Source organism: Syngnathus scovelli, chromosome 11 (genome assembly GCF_024217435.2).
Source record: "Syngnathus scovelli strain Florida chromosome 11, RoL_Ssco_1.2, whole genome shotgun sequence".
NCBI lineage: Eukaryota > Metazoa > Chordata > Actinopteri > Syngnathiformes > Syngnathidae > Syngnathus > Syngnathus scovelli.
In genome coordinates, this window is record NC_090857.1 from 8,123,814 (window position 1) to 8,140,083 (window position 16,270).

Here is a 16,270-nt window from a genome sequence, read left to right on the forward strand (position 1 = left end):
AAGTTGGATCATTAGAAGGACTAGCTTATTTTTTATTTACAAGAGAATTTCCCAAATAAAATATTAATCATTGATATTTTTAGTAAACTATATTGTAAAAAAAAATCACCGTGCTGATGTCACGTGACGTCACCACCCAGTGGGCCAATCATATGGAAGAACAAGACCAGCGTCACACGACTTCTAACCGGATGTGAATCTTGTAAACATTCAAGTTGAGGCGGAAAAGGGTAGCCTTCTTAGTTTTCTTTTAAATGTTACAGCTCAGCGGACATACTTAAGAACAAACTTATGATTTCTGTACCTTATAGCGTTTCGAGGCTAGTTAGTGTTTGCTAGACGCGACTGGCCGTAGTACGAAAACTAGTTCGCATTAGCGCTACGTGACGAACAGCACGTTCGCACCAATGTCTCAAGACGGCGATGCGTCCCTGCCCCCGTTTCGATCCCTGCTCTCCCCTCGCGTTCCCATGAGTCTTCTTTTCTGTAACCGCAGTCCCAGAGTGGTCCAGCCACTATGGATTGATTTCCGTGGGGAGCCACGGCCCTACAGAGACTTGCAGCCGAGAACGGGAAGAATAATGAAGACCTACGTAGGTAAGCTAACCTTTGGCCAAAGTGATATTGTGCGGAGTGAGATGATTGTAAAATAGATCATTTTCAGACTATCCCGCAGCTCACCTGCTGAGAGTTGTGGTATAGTGGTTAAAAATCACTGTTGAAATTCAAAAATATTGTTGACTTGAGTTTGTGAATGTTTACCCCTCCCTCCAACCCCCAGGCCACCCGTGGATGTTTAAAGATCGAGAAAGTGATGCTCTGATGAGGGTGAACGGCAACGAAGTCTTCCTGCCTGCTCTGGCAGATGGTGGAAGTCCTGTTTCTGTAAATATTACTCTGCCAGGTAGGTTTTTACACACGCACACACTTGCACATGCAATCCTCAGACAGCCCATATCAGCAACGTCTAAATAAGTAATACACAAACGATGACATTTCCAAGCATGTATTTAATTCCTATGTGTACACAGTTTACAGCCTCAAGGATCGAGCCCTTCAGGTGATCCGACGCCTGGTACGGCCAGAGGACTACAGAAGTTTGGAAATAGCGCGGTGCCTGATCGAGGAGCTGGAAGACCCGCCCAGTTTGTTGAGAAGTTTACAACGCTTGAATCAACGCATACAGGACCATCTACTCGACAGAACGGAAGACCAGGGGGAGATTGAGATGACTCTCGGACTGTAGCTCAGCAACAAGGCAAGAAGTTAAAGAGTCAACTTTTTTCATTATTGGATTGTTTGAAAGTACAACTAAACTAATCTTCTAAGAGGAATGTGGGCTGTATGAGCTATCTTCTGTGAAGGTGCATTTTTATTGGCCCGTTCAACTGCCCGTGTTGATCACATTGGTGACAAATGAGCTGCTTCCACAGTGGGATCATCAGAAAGGTGATCCTACTGGTCCTTGGAGCAGTGGTTATGGACATCGGAAAAATGATTTAAAAATGATTCATCATAGTTTTTTTTCCCTTATTACTTACTGTATGCTACTGTTATCATTGGAATAAGTTCCATTTCCAACATCTTGTTTGTCACACGACCCTTGTCCTCATTTTCATCAGTGGTCCCCCGCTATGGTGTTGATTATAAAATGTATTTAGAATGATCATATACTGCATCCAGAATCAACTTTTTTTTACATGTTATCTCATTCCAAATTGAAATAAATATTTCATATTTCGTGGTCCAACCAGAGCCCCGACTCAGAATCTGATTTAAACATCTCAGGTATTTCCACAGTGTCGTTATGTTATGTGAGGAACAAGATTCATTTAATCCATTTTGGATAACAGCTAAAAGTCTACACACTCCCTGTTCAAATGTGAGTATTTGTGAAAAAACAAAAACTAAGAGGAATTATTTCAAAAGCTTTTCTACCATTACTAAGATTTGTAAGCTGTAAAAGAAGAAGAGAAGCCGCTAACTCTATTTTATGAGTTCAGAATGAACCAATCGCATTTACAAATGTCATGTTAAATTGTAGTGGCTCTAGTAGGCTTTTGCTGACAACTTCCTTTCTTTCTTGTCGTGTTCAGTTGGCGCAAAACATACCTTTTGGAATTCTGGCCCAAAAAGGTCAATCTCAGATTTATTGTATTATAACACAATTGAATGTGTTGTGTTTGGCTCCAAATCACTCCCATGTATTTTAGGTTTATAAAGAACAACAGCAGGGGGTAAAAATCATTACTTTTATAGGTAGTGTGAAAGGGGCTTGTGTAAACAAACAATTAACGACAGGGTGGTCCAGTGGGCAGCCTTCCACTGCTTTGGGAGCAGTTGAGTAAATTGTAATGCTTAGCCATTGTCGAGCGGAAACGCAAGGGCTCGTATATTCCACCTTCCCATATGCTGAAGCCAGCCAGTATCAAACCAATGGCCGAATAATAATACAGTGCAGGCTTGGATGCAGTTATGTGATGCTGTTGGACCTCTTGTATGGGTTTCCAAAAATGTGAGGTTCATCGCAAATAAAATTCTCCACAGATGTCAAAGAAAATAGGTCATTAAAAAACATTATTTTGTGAAAGGCTGTAAGTGGCAATCTAGAAACATTCATTAAATTAAAACACCACTGGTAAACTGCCAGTTAGCAATTAGCAATGAGCTAGCTTGCTAGATTTCTCAAAGGATTCTGCATGGGCACTCACAGATCTCTTTGAGAGCCAAGACCAAGTGTATGCCCAGCTTGTCGCTTGGAGTTACTCCAAGTCACTGGCTCTTTAGACTTGATGCGTATTTTATTCAGCAACTCCAAACGATAGCTCGTATAACATCATTGTTATTGTTTCTGGCTCGTCTGCAGAAAAGCTTCGTCAGTAAATACAATACGCACCCATATCAAGATTAATTAGATAAAGGCGTTCAACACTGCGATAACTCAATTCAAAATGGGGACTAGTTGTAATTTACAATCAACAAAAAGGGCAGGAATCCACGAGTTCCTTGGTGTTCCAATTTGTTCTTAATTTGAAAAGAAGGCGGACAAGCACCACAAAAAATAGATGAATGGATGTGGAATCCTCACGACTTGCATTTGCCAGGGTAGTGTTGCAAAATAGTGTTGCTGGACAACCCAGTAAAAGTTCTCTTTGAGAGCCCGAAACAGTGCAGGTGCAGAAACAGCGTGAAATGCAAGCTGCTGTGATTCAACGAATATTGTCATCATGACGCTTTCCCCAGCATGACATTTTTGATCTCCAGTCTGATCATTGGAGCAAGATAAAAATGGTAATTCATATATCAATTCCATCTACCTTTTTGAAAGACACAGGTAAAACCTATAGATTTGTTTCCCAACCTTCAGAGAGCCAAGGCCCATAGTCACGAGTTTACATTAGAAAAAAGTCATGGCACATGTTTATGCAATGAAAACTCCAGGCCTGTTTAGTCAAACACAAAGCGGATATACTACGTGCAGTGTTTGTGTCAGTGGGAACATTTAATATTTTATTTCCAAGCATGCCAAAATCACAACCGCATAGGTAGCCATCATCTGGAGTGGCTCATTAAAAGTCAGACGACAGATGGAAAGAGCATAAAAAGTTAAATGTTCAAATTACAGCAATTCAAACCATTTTGACATTTTTTTTTTTTTTTTTATCATCGCCATGGCACTTTTATGTCGTGTCTTGTGTCCTTCGCTGAAGGTCAGCGTCGTTAAACACCCACCTGCTTCAAAACATGCCAGTACAGGAATGTTCTCAACAAATGTGCCAGGAGCGGCGTCTACTGGCTGGTGGAAACAAAAAAACTCCTCATGTGAGTCTTATGCAGCATATCACCAATATCATAAATTCCATCCATGACAACATATTCACACATGCTTGTTAGATGAAAGAATGACAGCTACTGTCTGTACTCGTTTATTTTGCAGCAAACCCAAAGACACTTCATTTTTAAATATCACAAAACAGCCTTTGCTGATGATGGAGACTTGGATGCAACAGCACTAATCCACATCAACGTCTCGCCTATGCTAGCCATTAGGGATTGTTTTTAGAAATTATGATAGTTTTAAAACATCAACATTTCTTCCCTTATAGTAAATAAAGGATATAGCCTCGGTGTCTACAAAACAGTTCTGGGATTACACAAAATCTGAGAGGATTTTAATTTCCCAATCCTGTGCCTTGTGTTTAACGAGTTCAATAAAACATTTTACGCAGGGTAAAAGCATCTCTTTTTGCATCGTAAATTCTCACAGCCAGGCTGTGAGAGTGAACTAAATCTAATGTCGCATATTCTTGCTGAATTATTTTAGACGTAAAACATTTGCATTGTGTTGAATTATTGGCTTTATATTAAATTATGTAAGCTTTTTGCGTTTGTTTTTTAATATTTTATTTAGAGTGGGCCATTATTATATGTCAGAATTCCGGTCCAACAATGACTATTCAGTTCATGTGATAATTTAAGGAGGAAATATATATATATTTTTTAAAGTTTTAAAAATAATATTGGATAGGTGACACGTTTATCTGTTTAGAGGACAAAACTACCACTAACAATTATTACTGAAACAAATGTTAGTATCATTTTCACAATAAGCATTTTATTTAAAATTAATATAATATATATATAAAACGCAAAAATAATAAACTAATTAATGAAAAACAAGAAGTACTGCGATAATTGACAGTTCTTGTGCCATTATTATTCTACCAAAATGCTCGCGCCAGTCGTTTTGACCAAATCTCGCGAGGTGAGAACAAAGCATAGCTTTGTCTCCATCTAGCGTTACAAAGGCGCTATAGCCCAACGACGTTCAATCAAGAAATAAAACTTCAAGGAACTTTATCGTCTTCAAAATATCTTTCCATGGTTGCTGGTAGGTGCTGACTCGCTGAAACGGTCCACTCCGGTAATTCCAATAACAAATCTACTGATGTATCTACTTTTTTTTCCACCAAACGTCATGTTTGGTCTTTAAGTGCACAATTAGCGAGCGGTAAAATATTGCTAATGTTGAGGCAGCTTGTTCGCGAGTTTAATCATGTGTCTTTCCTAAATTACCACACAGTAAAAAGAAAATAATATTTAAGACATTGTAATGTTTTACTTCAGTACAACATAAACCGAGTGGCTTAGTGGACTCGGCGTGCTCAATTTTGTACGAGGTCATGATTGCGCCGTATTTTATTTATGATGACTACTTATCGTTCTGAATTTTAGCCATTTGTTATCAAGTATCAGAAATAATTTAAACAAAATTCATGCATAAATTCATCACTAAAGTTGTGATCTATGTATCATGTTTCTAGGGACAATAACAGAAGAAAGGTAACAAAGCATCAAAGAGTTCGTCCCCAACTGAATGTGTTGGTAAAAGGCATGAAACACTCATGCAGAGCGTCATCTAAAGCAGATGAGACGAGCGACTCCCCAGGACATGCCGGCTTTGTCACACTGAGTCTCAACACCCCTAAGAAGAAAGCAGAGCCAACCCCTGATGCCATTGCCTCTCAAAGCAAAGCTGGGTTAAGGAAGCGCACCAGGAAGTACTTTGAAACATTTACGCCCCAGGTGAATGTTGTGTATGATGTTTCATGGAAATCCTGTGACTTAAATAACAAGACTTTTTTATGTGTGGCCATCTTGCAGAACACCCATCAGCAGGATTCTCCACAAAGTCGAGTATTTTCTCCTCCTTCAAACGTTTTCATCAAGAAAAAGGACAAGACAGCAGAGGAAGGCTTGAAGGCAGTTTACAAGACAGCAATATCTGCAGCTATGGCCGGAAGGGGATTGATGAGCACGCTTCCTAAAATCAGCAGCCATTTGTCTCTGCCCTCTTCAACAAGCCCTCATGCGAAGACTGAAGAACACAGCCAGGCTCGTGCTGTTGGGCAAAATGATGACGCAATACCACAAGTGGGTAAAAGGGTGAGTCTCAATCAGTTGAAACTTTTTATTGCCTTACTTTAAATGAGCACATCCCAAAAGATTGGTTAGAATGCATTTAGTGTCATTTCCGAGTTGTCTTTTACAACCCTCTGGTTAGAACGTCTGCTTCAGGTCTCTGTTTATCACCTTTGATGCTATCTCTGAAGACACGATATTTGCAGGACAACTGTTTTGTCTCAATCACTTTGATGTCAATAAATAAAATGGTGACTTTTATTGGGAGTGTAAAAGGAGTTTGGGCAAACAAACTATTTGGTGTAGTGGGCAGCGTTCCACCGCTTTGGGAGCAGATTGGTTGCCCAAGGGCACCTCTGTCACTGCAAATACACGGACGGCTTGTTGCTCATTTACACCATAGGCTCAGATAATGAAATCAAACCCTTATGATGTGCTGAACTACACAGTGGAAGTTTGAATACAAGGAGTGATTTTTGTCTTTCAATATACACTTTTTGAGATATGTGATATTACAATTTCGTCATTGTTGTCTTTCAGGGCGTAAAAGATTGTCTCTACTACCAAGGCGACGTATTTGCATCGGAGTCTGAACCTCAAAATCAGGATGTGGAATCTTTGATCCCTCATCTTGAGTATATTCCAGATTCCTTGTCTTACCACCGTGCGGCTCCTCGGGATGACGACTCTGACGGCTGGAATTGCCTGAGCCCGCCAAAGAATTTCAGCTTTAATGCTCCATCTCCCGTGTCATCCACGGGTGAATGCTGGGATGACTTCAGTTGGAATGATTTTGATTCATACAAACAGCAAAAAGCGGGTCGCAAAATTCTAATCCCCAAGACCGTTCATTTCTCAGACCCTTTTGCTCTGCCTCTACATACAGACAGTAGCCAAAGTACCTCATCAGCCACACGCCGACAGTCATACGCCGGCTCGTCCGTCCATTCCCCCCGTTACACATTTCAGCATGATGTCGTATCTAAGCCGAGACTGTCCATGGGTGAAGCTCCGCCCCCTTGGTCAAGTTACCCTCACAGCTCCGGTGGCTTCATCGACACGCACTGCCATCTTGACATGCTCTACGCAAAACTGAGCTTCCGCGGCTCCTTCGGTCGTTTCCGACGTGACTACCGCAGCAGCTTTCCGACAGAATTTCAAGGCTGCATTACGGACTTCTGCAACCCACAGCTCATGTCCAAGGAAGCCCTATGGGAGGGGCTTCTGTCTGAAGACATGGTCTGGGGGGCTTTTGGGTGCCACCCACACTTTGCTCATCAGTACTCCCGTGTCCATGAACACAGCATACTCAACGCCATGAGGCATCCAAAAGCCGTGGCGTTTGGCGAGATGGGTTTGGACTACTCCCGTAAAAACTCCACACGTGTCGCAGAGCAAAAAGAGGTCGGTTCAAAATGACGTCATCACAACTGAGTGACGCGTCCATGTCCTCATGGTTGGTTGTTCTTTTGATGCCAAGGTGTTTGAGCGGCAGCTGCGACTGGCTGTCACCATGAACAAGCCTCTGCTGGTCCACTGCAGGAATGCGGATGAAGACCTGATGGACATCTTGAAAAATTGCGTCCCCAGAGATTACAAAATTCACAGGTGTGTAGTCACATGATCTTGTGGATTCTTGTTGGAAGATGTCACAATATTTCTAATTAAGGATAAAAGTGCAAAAAGAACAAGCTTTCAAGCACAATACTAACCTTCATGCTTTGATTCATTTTGGTTCATAGGCACTGTTTTACAGACAGCTACCAGGTGATCGAACCCTTCCTGGAAACGTTCCCCAACCTGTACGTGGGCTTCACAGCTGTGATCACCTATTCCAGTGCCAACGCAGCCCGAGATGCTGTCCGCAAAGTCCCTCTCGACCGCATTTTGCTGGAGACAGATGCACCGTATTTCTTGCCAAGACGGGTATGTTTACTTTCAGGCCTTTAAAAAAATGTCATGTCTTTTAAATGATTCTTCCATTCTGATAGGTGAAGAAAAATCTCTGCCAATTTTCCCATCCCGGACTGGGCATCCACACACTGCAGGAACTGAGTCTGCTCAAGGGGGTAGACATGCCCACCGTGCTCAAAACCATCCGAAACAACACCACTCAGCTCTACGGCATCTGAGTGCCGAAGGTCATGGTGTTGAATGTTAGAGAAGTCAGCTTTGCTGAAGCTGGTTTCTTTGTGGCTCTTCGGCGCTTTTACATGTGCAGTGCAGTGGTTAGGAGGTTAGATTCTGATATTGTTCTGATTTTATTGGTTTAATATATCTTATGTAGTCTGTTTTTGGTGGTGTGAAAGCTTGGCAAATAAATGAAATACAGTTCAATTCCTGCAGTTTTTGAAACAGCTGTGCCCACAAGAAGACACAACATCACAGTACATTAAGATGTGGAAGTGGACAAGCAAAACATTTTTTAGAATTGATTGGAGCAAATTCCCACTCAGTTGTCCGTTTTGAGTGCTTTTCAGTTTGAGCACGAAACGTTAAGTGGCATTGATGGCTCTGAATCATGGCAGACAGGTAGGGGGTGTTCTCCTTTCTTTTTTCTTTTTTTTTGTTCAATACACTGTGTTGTTTTGAGTGCTTTTTATTTTGAGCAGGCAAGGTTGTGAAGTGGCATTGACGACTCTGACTCATGGCAGACAGTGCTGTTTTTCCTTTCTCAATCTCTTTTTCGATCCCAACATGTAGGTCAGAACACACTTTGTTCCGGAAGCTACAAATGTACACAAGACACGCAGTAACACGTCCACATCTGCTTTGATTCGTCTGACCCTCTTGCTCGAGGCGAGAATAAGGTGTTTGTCGAAGAACCATTGATGTTTTCTGTTTATTTGGAAGCATCATAGGGTAGTCGATTTTCAACCATCACATCATGCGAGTAATTTACTGTGGCGGACCCGGACTGAAACTCTATAGAGTCGAAACTCTATATAAACTCGAAGGACAGGTCCAACACATTTGAACAGAAGTGTCGAATAGAACATGTCACAAAAAACAAAATGAAATAAAATTGTATTAGTATTTCAGTGCAGAGAAGAGAAAAGGATGGTCTGCATTTAACAACATTACATGGAATTGGATTAATTACAATTTAATAATATTAGAATAATTTATTGATTCTTAACCTCAAGAATTACATTATAAATCAGAATGTATTGTTTAGTAGCAGGATTTAAGAAAGACAAATCGCAAGTGCAGTTGATAAGTGTGGCCACAAGTCGGCGGAATTGTAACAATTACCTGTTGGCAAAACTGCAGAAGAAGGTTAGGGGTGGTTTGTATACTATCACAGCAAATGTCTTTAGATTTTATTAAGAACAGGTTTTATAATGGACAAAAAGAAGAGACCGTTTGACGTGACTGCTTCTTCGGTAAGTTGTATTTTCTCTCACTCGACATTATGCGACGGTAAATGTCACGCGTAATCAGGCTAACCTTAGCCACCATGCTAGTTTGCTAGCATAAAGTTACATTCATTTACGTAGCTTCAAATATCATCCAAAGTAGATTCTTAAACACGTACTATGGTTTCTTACAGCTAGTGGATCTTAAAGCCGAGCTATACAGAAAGCAGGAGCAATTCAAACAGCAGAGACTTGGCCAAGAAAGTGGCGAGATTGGTCACAAACCAAAACCCAAAGTTAAGGTACGTCAATTTTATATTTAATATGGCCATGTTAAAAGGAGCCATCTACTCAAGCTGCTGCTCTATCCGCTGTGTAGAAACCAAATGTATTTGTCAAGCAAAACGCTGGAGTTTCGGCAAGAGCTGAAAAAGATGCAGAAGAGGTGGCAGAGGAGCAGAGAACTCTGGATAATGCAAAGTAAGATGACAATATCGAAAGTCCTAAAACAGCATTATAATTAATACCTTTTTTGTTTATCAGGAGTAAGTTAGAGCAAAAAGCCAAACTCTACGAACAGATGACCAAAGGAAATTTCCCAGGTTAGATATGGATGTCACGTCACCTACTGTATGTGTAATTAAAAAGGTGCTTAATGGAATTAACCTTAATTCCAGATGAAGAAACAGAGGGGTTGTACCTGGTGGATTTTGCGCAGAAGATTATTGACACAAGAAGAGAAACGCAAACACAGAGGATCGCTGACATTGAGGAGGAGGAAAGAGCCAGATTGTCCCCTGTTCCTCCTCCGGAGAACCCAGATGAAGAATGGTAATCTTTTCTTTCAGATTTGACAGAGAGCAAAAATCAACTATCTTGCTTTGTTTCAATCTAGGGTGGACTTTGTGGACACTTTGGGACGATCGCGAAGGTGCATGAAAAAAGACTTGCCAGATTTTCTGAAAATGGACCATGACATCAAAGGAAATGGGTAATCAAATAGAGTATACATTTTATTCGGCAGTGGATGGTCAACTGAAGATGTTTGTTTCGTGTACAGTCCAAAAGTCTCTGCTGACTTGCTGTCAGAGGACATGCGCAGAGAGCTGCAGAGGCAAGAGTGGGAGCGAGAAGAAGAGGAAGCCATGAAGAAGCCTGTTGGGCCTGTCCACTATGAGACCATCAGGGCTCAAGGTTAGCTTTTGGGTTTGGTTTGGGGCTGTACTGGAAACGGAAATTTTGCCTTAACTTTGGTGTCTTGGTGTCACCTTGCAGAGGCTCGGGAGCTCGGCGTGGGCTACTTTGCCTTCTCGCACGATGAGGAACATCGCAGAAAGCAGAGGGAGACTCTGGACATGCTCAGGGACCAAGTGAGCTGCTCATTTTAATCACTCCGCCTGAAAAATGCCAGAGTGTAAATAGATAGTGAATCCATTAGTATAATATGCTCCCCTGAAGATCATGATCATCCCCTTTTTCAGACGACTGATCAGCGGAGTAAGAGAGAGCGACTGAAAGAGAAAAAGAAGGCCATCCTGCAAGCCCGGCTGGCCAAAATAAAGCAGAGGAAGCTGAAGGCCAAGGGGGGTGTTGAAGAGCAGCTAGAGGAGGAGAATGAAGGTCAAAATCCACAACAATGTAAAATTCACGTCTCTTGGTTTTATTTAGTTAAATCTCTGCATATGTGGTTATGGTGGCTTTATAGATGAGGACATGGCAGCACCCTCGCCTCCGCCTCAGGATCCACCAGAGGTCAGCAGAGTGAAGAAAGTGGAAGTGGAGATTCAGGAACGAAGGGACACCAAACCTGGTGTCCCGCATGTTCGAGAGTGGGACAGAGGCAAAGGTACGTTTGTATTGCTCTCGATTGCACTAAAGTATCACAACAAACTCAACTGCAGCTGTCAAGAAGCATCGAGTGTCTTTAGTTGAGACATTGGTGAGAAGATTGAGGGCTAAAATTCTCTGAAAGTAGAATATCACAAACAATAAAACCACAGAGGAGTCATGGAGGTCAAATGATGGTGGTTAAACAAAGGTGTATTTCACTTTCTCCAGGGTAAAAAGATCCTCATGAATACACTGTTTTTTTAAAAATGTCTTTACATATTAACACTAATAATTCAACTCGCGTGTCTTTCTGATTGTTTTTTTTTTTTGATATTCAAGAATCCATGTTCAGTGAGTGGAAAAGCCGGCGTCAGTCAGAGAGAGATTCCGAGTTTGCGCCTCCCTCCACATACTTTGCTGAGCAATGGCGCCCGAGACCAGCAAAGACACAAATTCCAGAGAAGAAAACTCCCCAAATGTCCTTCCTGGGGACACAAAGCCCAGGTGGGACCACTGAGAATCCACGCCCTCCCCCTGCGGCGGCCCCCTCTCAGACTGCCACTCCACAAAACCCCCCAGTGCAGCCACAGCCTCCGCCACCATGCCAGCCTACCCCCGCGGCGGCCCCCTCACAGACTGCTCCTCCACAAAACCCCCCAATGCAGCCACCGCCTCCAGGAACCCCTGTCAACCTCCAGTACCCACTTCCTCCTTTCTACCCCCCATTTGCTCCTCCACCCTTTATCTGCCCACCTTACCGATTTCCTAACATCCCTGCACACTACCAAAACCAATACCCACCCCCGATGCTGAGCCAATTCCCGCCCCAGGTGCAACCTCAGCCTACTGTGCCCAACCAGCCCCACCTGCCACCCAAACCCACAGAGCCCGGCCAGCCTGAAGCACCCCCCCAACCAGTAGAGCCTGACCAACCTCAGCAGCCACCTCAAGGCTCCTCACAAAGTTTGGACGACATGCTGTCCTTCTACAGGAGTATCACTTGATACTTGTATATAGAAAAAAGGAGTCCGGGGGGGAGCAACAGTATGTCCCGCATAGATTTTTAGCGCACTTTACCCCCATGGACCATGTAGGGACTTTGTAAACTTCTCCAGTTTAAATATTTAATAAATGGGTTGATTAGACATAATTGTGGCTTAGTTCGTTTCGGACAATACAAATACAGAAAGACTAGAAATACAATTGTTATGTGTACCGCTTTAAAAGGCATCCATGCATAATTCAATGAGATCCAATGAAAGAGCTGTGTCTTGACTTACAAACGGCATCATTGTTGAATACCCTCGCAAATTATGATCACAGTTAACATAGTAAACTATAACACCATTACTTCAATCAGAATGCATTTTTATCTTTATAAAAGTAGGATTTTTGTTAGGATGAATGAATGACTGGTGCCAGTATTCTGGACGAGAACAGTAAGTGTGTGACTGTTAAACCAACAATCACTAGATGTTGCTGCTATCAAAAGGTTGTTTACTGTATTGCAGTACATTATTTAAAAAAAAAAAAAAAAACATTTTTAGTACTGGTGGATACCAAAGTCAATATGATGTTCCTTTGAGAATTTCTCATTTCACCCCTCAAAATGTTTACTTGACCTTCATATTTATTCTATGAAGTTATGATGTAAGATATAGTACATGATGGTCAAGCTCCTGCACTTGTTTTAATTTTTTTTTAATTTTGTGTGAATTAACCACAGACAGACAAATCTACATGCAAACAGCAAAATGACGGTGAATAATGACATTTTTGGCTAATATAGTAATACGTTCATTAGTAGTTTTTTCCCCCCACATTTTCACTCATCCCCCAAGGGGAAAATTTAATGAATCTTGATCAGCATTTTTCTCAAGACTCTTTGGGCTTTGAAGAAATAAAAATGGTGGTTTTGCTGACCCCCTGAGATATCCTTAATGAACTGATACAAAGGTGACAGTCTACCATACGCTCTGCTGACTGGCCACTTTAGTGCAGCGAATGACTTTTATGTGGGGGGTGGCTGTTGTAGCGCCACCACTCTGAAAAACGATGTCAGGGCGTGAATGTGTCACTTTCATCCAAGCAAGACTTCCTACTGCTTTCAAAATGGCGGGGGGTGGAAACCTTTCGAGACACAAGGACCACTAACGTTTTTGTCCCGTGATCATTTTTCCAGTTTTAATTGAATCATGTTTTAGCAGCTCAATTTGGATTGGCAAATTGTAACCGATTTAATTTGTGTTAATTGTAACCACAAATTTGAGAGTATTGGCCTTAAAGTCTGTTGAAGGCTACGCATATGACGTTATTCAGGCCTCACAAATGTACTCGAACATGATGTGAAACTATTGGCTTTCTCTAAAAGACCATCTCTTAATATATCCCGGGGCGCTTTTGTAAATGTGTTTGTTGCCTCAATATGCTTGATTTAACCAGTTGAGTCTTAATGACCTATTATCCCTAATGGCACTTTCCGTATACCCTCCACTTGTTTTTATGTTCATGGCTTGCAATTCAAAGAGGGAATCCTAAATTGTTCCAAAAAGCTAATAATGTATTTTGGTCTTCAATTGGCTGCCTTGTCAAATTGTGTTTGTTCTTCTGCTTGACACACTTGTCCGTGTTGCTCAGGTAACTTTCCCGAAGGTTAACAATTTATAGCTTTGATTTCCACTTTCACTCCGTGAAGTTCACTTTCTGATCGGACCATTAAAGTGCAGCATCGTGAAAGTGCCCTCAGGCTTAATTAAAAATCCCTCACCGTTTAGGGCCTTGTTTGATCTTGAACCATGACCAAAGTGTCCCTGAAACCAGAAAACAACAGGTAATGTGTGATGAGCCATGTATGTTATTGTCCCGTCGTGACATTTAACCTTTCCAATGACATCTTTTATGACTGCGGTACATTACAATATAGCACTTTATGACCATTTACAGATCAAACCTCACGGGTCATTGAACTCAAGTGTGGTCAAACATCACAAGAGCTCAAGTGGAAGGAAGGAAGGAGGATTCCTCAAAGCTTTCCATTCAGTTGATTTTTGTTCAAATCATTTGCGCTCAATACTTTCAAATTCTAAATTGTACCTCCAAGGAAAAATTCCTGTACGCATATTCTGGATCTTGTCTTTCCTGCCGCTCCTGATGAGATGATTTGCTCTACATGGCAGCCAGCTTGGCCTCCTCTACCATCTCCGCTCCACAGTGAGCTGTAAGCAGCCAGTGTGTTTGCAATGAGAGCTTGTGATGCTACATAACAGTGCTCCTGCTGCTTTCTGTCACAGGCCGGTGGAGAACCTATGTGGCCAGTGCCCACAATAGCAGATGGACGAAAATGCGCTGTGCCTGGATCTAAAACTAAACAGAAATGGCGCAAATACTATGCTGCTCTGTTTTCACCACAGCTTTGGATTTTGAGCAAAATATCTCAAAACAAACAAAAAAATGACAAAACTAAATTATCCTTCATAACATGTTGATTAACAGAGTTGATAAAAAGAAGGAAAATTGTCAAAAGCCTGGCATCTGGGTGGGGTCCTAGCATATTACAAAGGGAGCCAGTGCCCCCATGCCCCCCCCCTAGCTCCGCCAGTGTTCTCTTCCAATACATTAGCCGGCCACTGTTAAGACTGCATGGACGCAGCCTAACGACCTCATCAATTGCGCTCGTGCGCAAAGGGGAGCCGAAGAATAAAGGAATTAAAGTGACGCGGGGTTGTGTGTGCTAGAAAGTGCCCAGCATGCTCGCTGCCTGCTGCGAACAGATGCAGCAATGAGTCCTCCAAGTATTCTTTGACATTAAGCTTGATGCCGCACGTCGGACCTCTGGGGGTCCTTTCTTTTATAAACTAATTACTCACGCAGTACTGGTCTTGAAACTGCACACTTTTTGGCCACTTGGGAGGTGGTGGTGGGGGGGGGGGGGCAGTGAGCTCAGTCAACTTCATTTCAGCCAGCATCAGAGGATTAATTCTGGCTGTTTTGTTTTATTCTTTGGATTTTTACATCACATTTCGGGAGTTTACCGGAAAATGGAATATTACACTGAGCACTGAGGAGAATGTGATTCCTCTTGGCAACCCTGATTTTCACTCTTACATGGTCTACTTTAATATGGACACGATTGAGCGACCCCCGTGGGGACTAAGCGGTTCAGAAAATGGATGGATGGATGGATGATTGGTAAATGTGTTTGCGCAAAAGGGACCTCTTGCTTCACCTTGTGTGCTTTCAAGATTCATCGTCCCTGTAAAACTAGCTATTCCTATTTATTATGTATGGTGAACCTTTGAACACACTCAACTGTGCAACCTTGAAGCTTTCAAAAAAAAAAGTTCTCGGTGAGCACATGAATCCTAAGTGAAGAAAAATATTTACACCTGCTACATCTGGAGGTTTCCCACACATCACATTGACAATCTTATTTTTTTTACACTTTTCCTTTGTAAGAAGACAAGCCATTGTACACATGACCTGACAGAGCACAAACAACCTCCCAGCTGTGTTTTTTTTTTCCCCTGTGAAGGCCAACTAAATTTAGACTGTTGACTATTGGCTTGTTAAGTTGTTGTCAAAAGAATTTCAGTAAACAACTTTCTAATATACTTTTTGTGTGGCACTCTATTTTCCAGCTAAGTTTAAATGTTTAGTTTTCTCAAAGCAGGAAATATTTGAACACAAATAGTGGAGCAACACATATAGACAGATAATATAACAATACTCAAAGGCATATACTTTATTATTTTTTTTGGGGGGGGGCAGAAACAGATTTATAGTATTCTTAATTGTCATTTATTTCAGTGGGGAAAATAATGAGCTTGGTAATGGATAAATAAATATAGAGACTTTATGCAAATGAATGACACTGTAGTGTAAATTTCTATGTCACATTTAGAAAAAATTATTGATGGTTTGCTTACAGATGTATTTTTGGATGCAGGTTTACAAAGTAGTTTAATTTCATATTTGAAAAAGTAAAATTTCATTGTCTGTCTACTTTAAAATGTGAGACCACAGGGGGTCATTCTTATCTCATAAGGTGGTTCTACTTCCACCCTCCTGGCTCCAGTTTGAGTGAAAAACAGCAAAACAGTGACAGGAAAGGGTATATCAAGATGGAGTTCCTTTTTTAAGCCTTCCTTATTGTTTCACCT

General features: G+C 41.7%; 3 protein-coding genes across 6 annotated transcripts; all 3 read left to right on the top strand.

The window, feature by feature from the left end:
- Positions 1 to 166: 166 nt before the first annotated feature.
- vhl (von Hippel-Lindau tumor suppressor) lies at positions 167 to 1,755 on the top strand. The gene is made up of 3 exons (XM_049732878.2): positions 167 to 597; positions 782 to 904; positions 1,032 to 1,755. Exons 1-3 carry the CDS (start codon positions 408 to 410, stop codon positions 1,244 to 1,246), a joined length of 528 nt encoding a protein of 175 aa, XP_049588835.1. The 5' UTR covers positions 167 to 407; the 3' UTR covers positions 1,247 to 1,755.
- A 152-nt stretch (positions 1,756 to 1,907) lies between these two features.
- tatdn2 (TatD DNase domain containing 2) lies at positions 1,908 to 8,259 on the top strand. Of its 4 annotated transcripts, none has more exons than XM_068652340.1 (8): positions 1,908 to 3,822; positions 5,325 to 5,343; positions 5,412 to 5,586; positions 5,665 to 5,946; positions 6,463 to 7,326; positions 7,403 to 7,530; positions 7,665 to 7,848; positions 7,914 to 8,259. In XM_068652340.1, the coding sequence occupies exons 1-8, from the start codon at positions 3,672 to 3,674 to the stop codon at positions 8,052 to 8,054; spliced, it is 1,944 nt and encodes a 647-aa protein (XP_068508441.1). In that variant the 5' UTR covers positions 1,908 to 3,671; the 3' UTR covers positions 8,055 to 8,259. The 4 variants fall into 4 exon arrangements, with proteins under 4 accessions (XP_068508441.1, XP_049588828.1, XP_049588829.1 ...); XM_049732871.1 differs by lacking the exon at positions 1,908 to 3,822 and adding an exon at positions 4,794 to 4,891; XM_049732873.1 differs by lacking the exon at positions 1,908 to 3,822 and adding an exon at positions 4,817 to 4,891 and having other exon boundaries at positions 5,429 to 5,586.
- An 843-nt stretch (positions 8,260 to 9,102) lies between these two features.
- ccdc174 (coiled-coil domain containing 174) lies at positions 9,103 to 12,261 on the top strand. Its single transcript, XM_049732875.2, has 11 exons — positions 9,103 to 9,308; positions 9,476 to 9,583; positions 9,661 to 9,761; positions 9,825 to 9,883; positions 9,959 to 10,112; positions 10,177 to 10,272; positions 10,342 to 10,475; positions 10,557 to 10,651; positions 10,763 to 10,901; positions 10,987 to 11,127; positions 11,451 to 12,261. Exons 1-11 carry the CDS (start codon positions 9,267 to 9,269, stop codon positions 12,113 to 12,115), a joined length of 1,734 nt encoding a protein of 577 aa, XP_049588832.1. The 5' UTR covers positions 9,103 to 9,266; the 3' UTR covers positions 12,116 to 12,261.
- Positions 12,262 to 16,270: the final 4,009 nt, after the last annotated feature.

Bases quoted from the DNA above. Each gene is read 5' to 3' on its own strand.
- vhl (XM_049732878.2), top strand. From the start codon at position 408: ATGTCTCAAGACGGCGATGCGTCCCTGCCCCCGTTTCGATCCCTGCTC. The intron at 598-781 runs GTAAGCTAACCT...TCCAACCCCCAG, and splicing joins AATAATGAAGACCTACGTAG to GCCACCCGTGGATGTTTAAA. The intron at 905-1,031 runs GTAGGTTTTTAC...ATGTGTACACAG, and splicing joins TGTAAATATTACTCTGCCAG to TTTACAGCCTCAAGGATCGA.
- tatdn2 (XM_068652340.1), top strand. From the start codon at position 3,672: ATGGCACTTTTATGTCGTGTCTTGTGTCCTTCGCTGAAGGTCAGCGTC. The intron at 7,531-7,664 runs GTGTGTAGTCAC...TTTGGTTCATAG, and splicing joins AGAGATTACAAAATTCACAG to GCACTGTTTTACAGACAGCT. The intron at 7,849-7,913 runs GTATGTTTACTT...CCATTCTGATAG, and splicing joins CGTATTTCTTGCCAAGACGG to GTGAAGAAAAATCTCTGCCA.
- ccdc174 (XM_049732875.2), top strand. From the start codon at position 9,267: ATGGACAAAAAGAAGAGACCGTTTGACGTGACTGCTTCTTCG. The intron at 10,476-10,556 runs GTTAGCTTTTGG...GTCACCTTGCAG, and splicing joins TGAGACCATCAGGGCTCAAG to AGGCTCGGGAGCTCGGCGTG. The intron at 10,652-10,762 runs GTGAGCTGCTCA...CCCCTTTTTCAG, and splicing joins TGGACATGCTCAGGGACCAA to ACGACTGATCAGCGGAGTAA.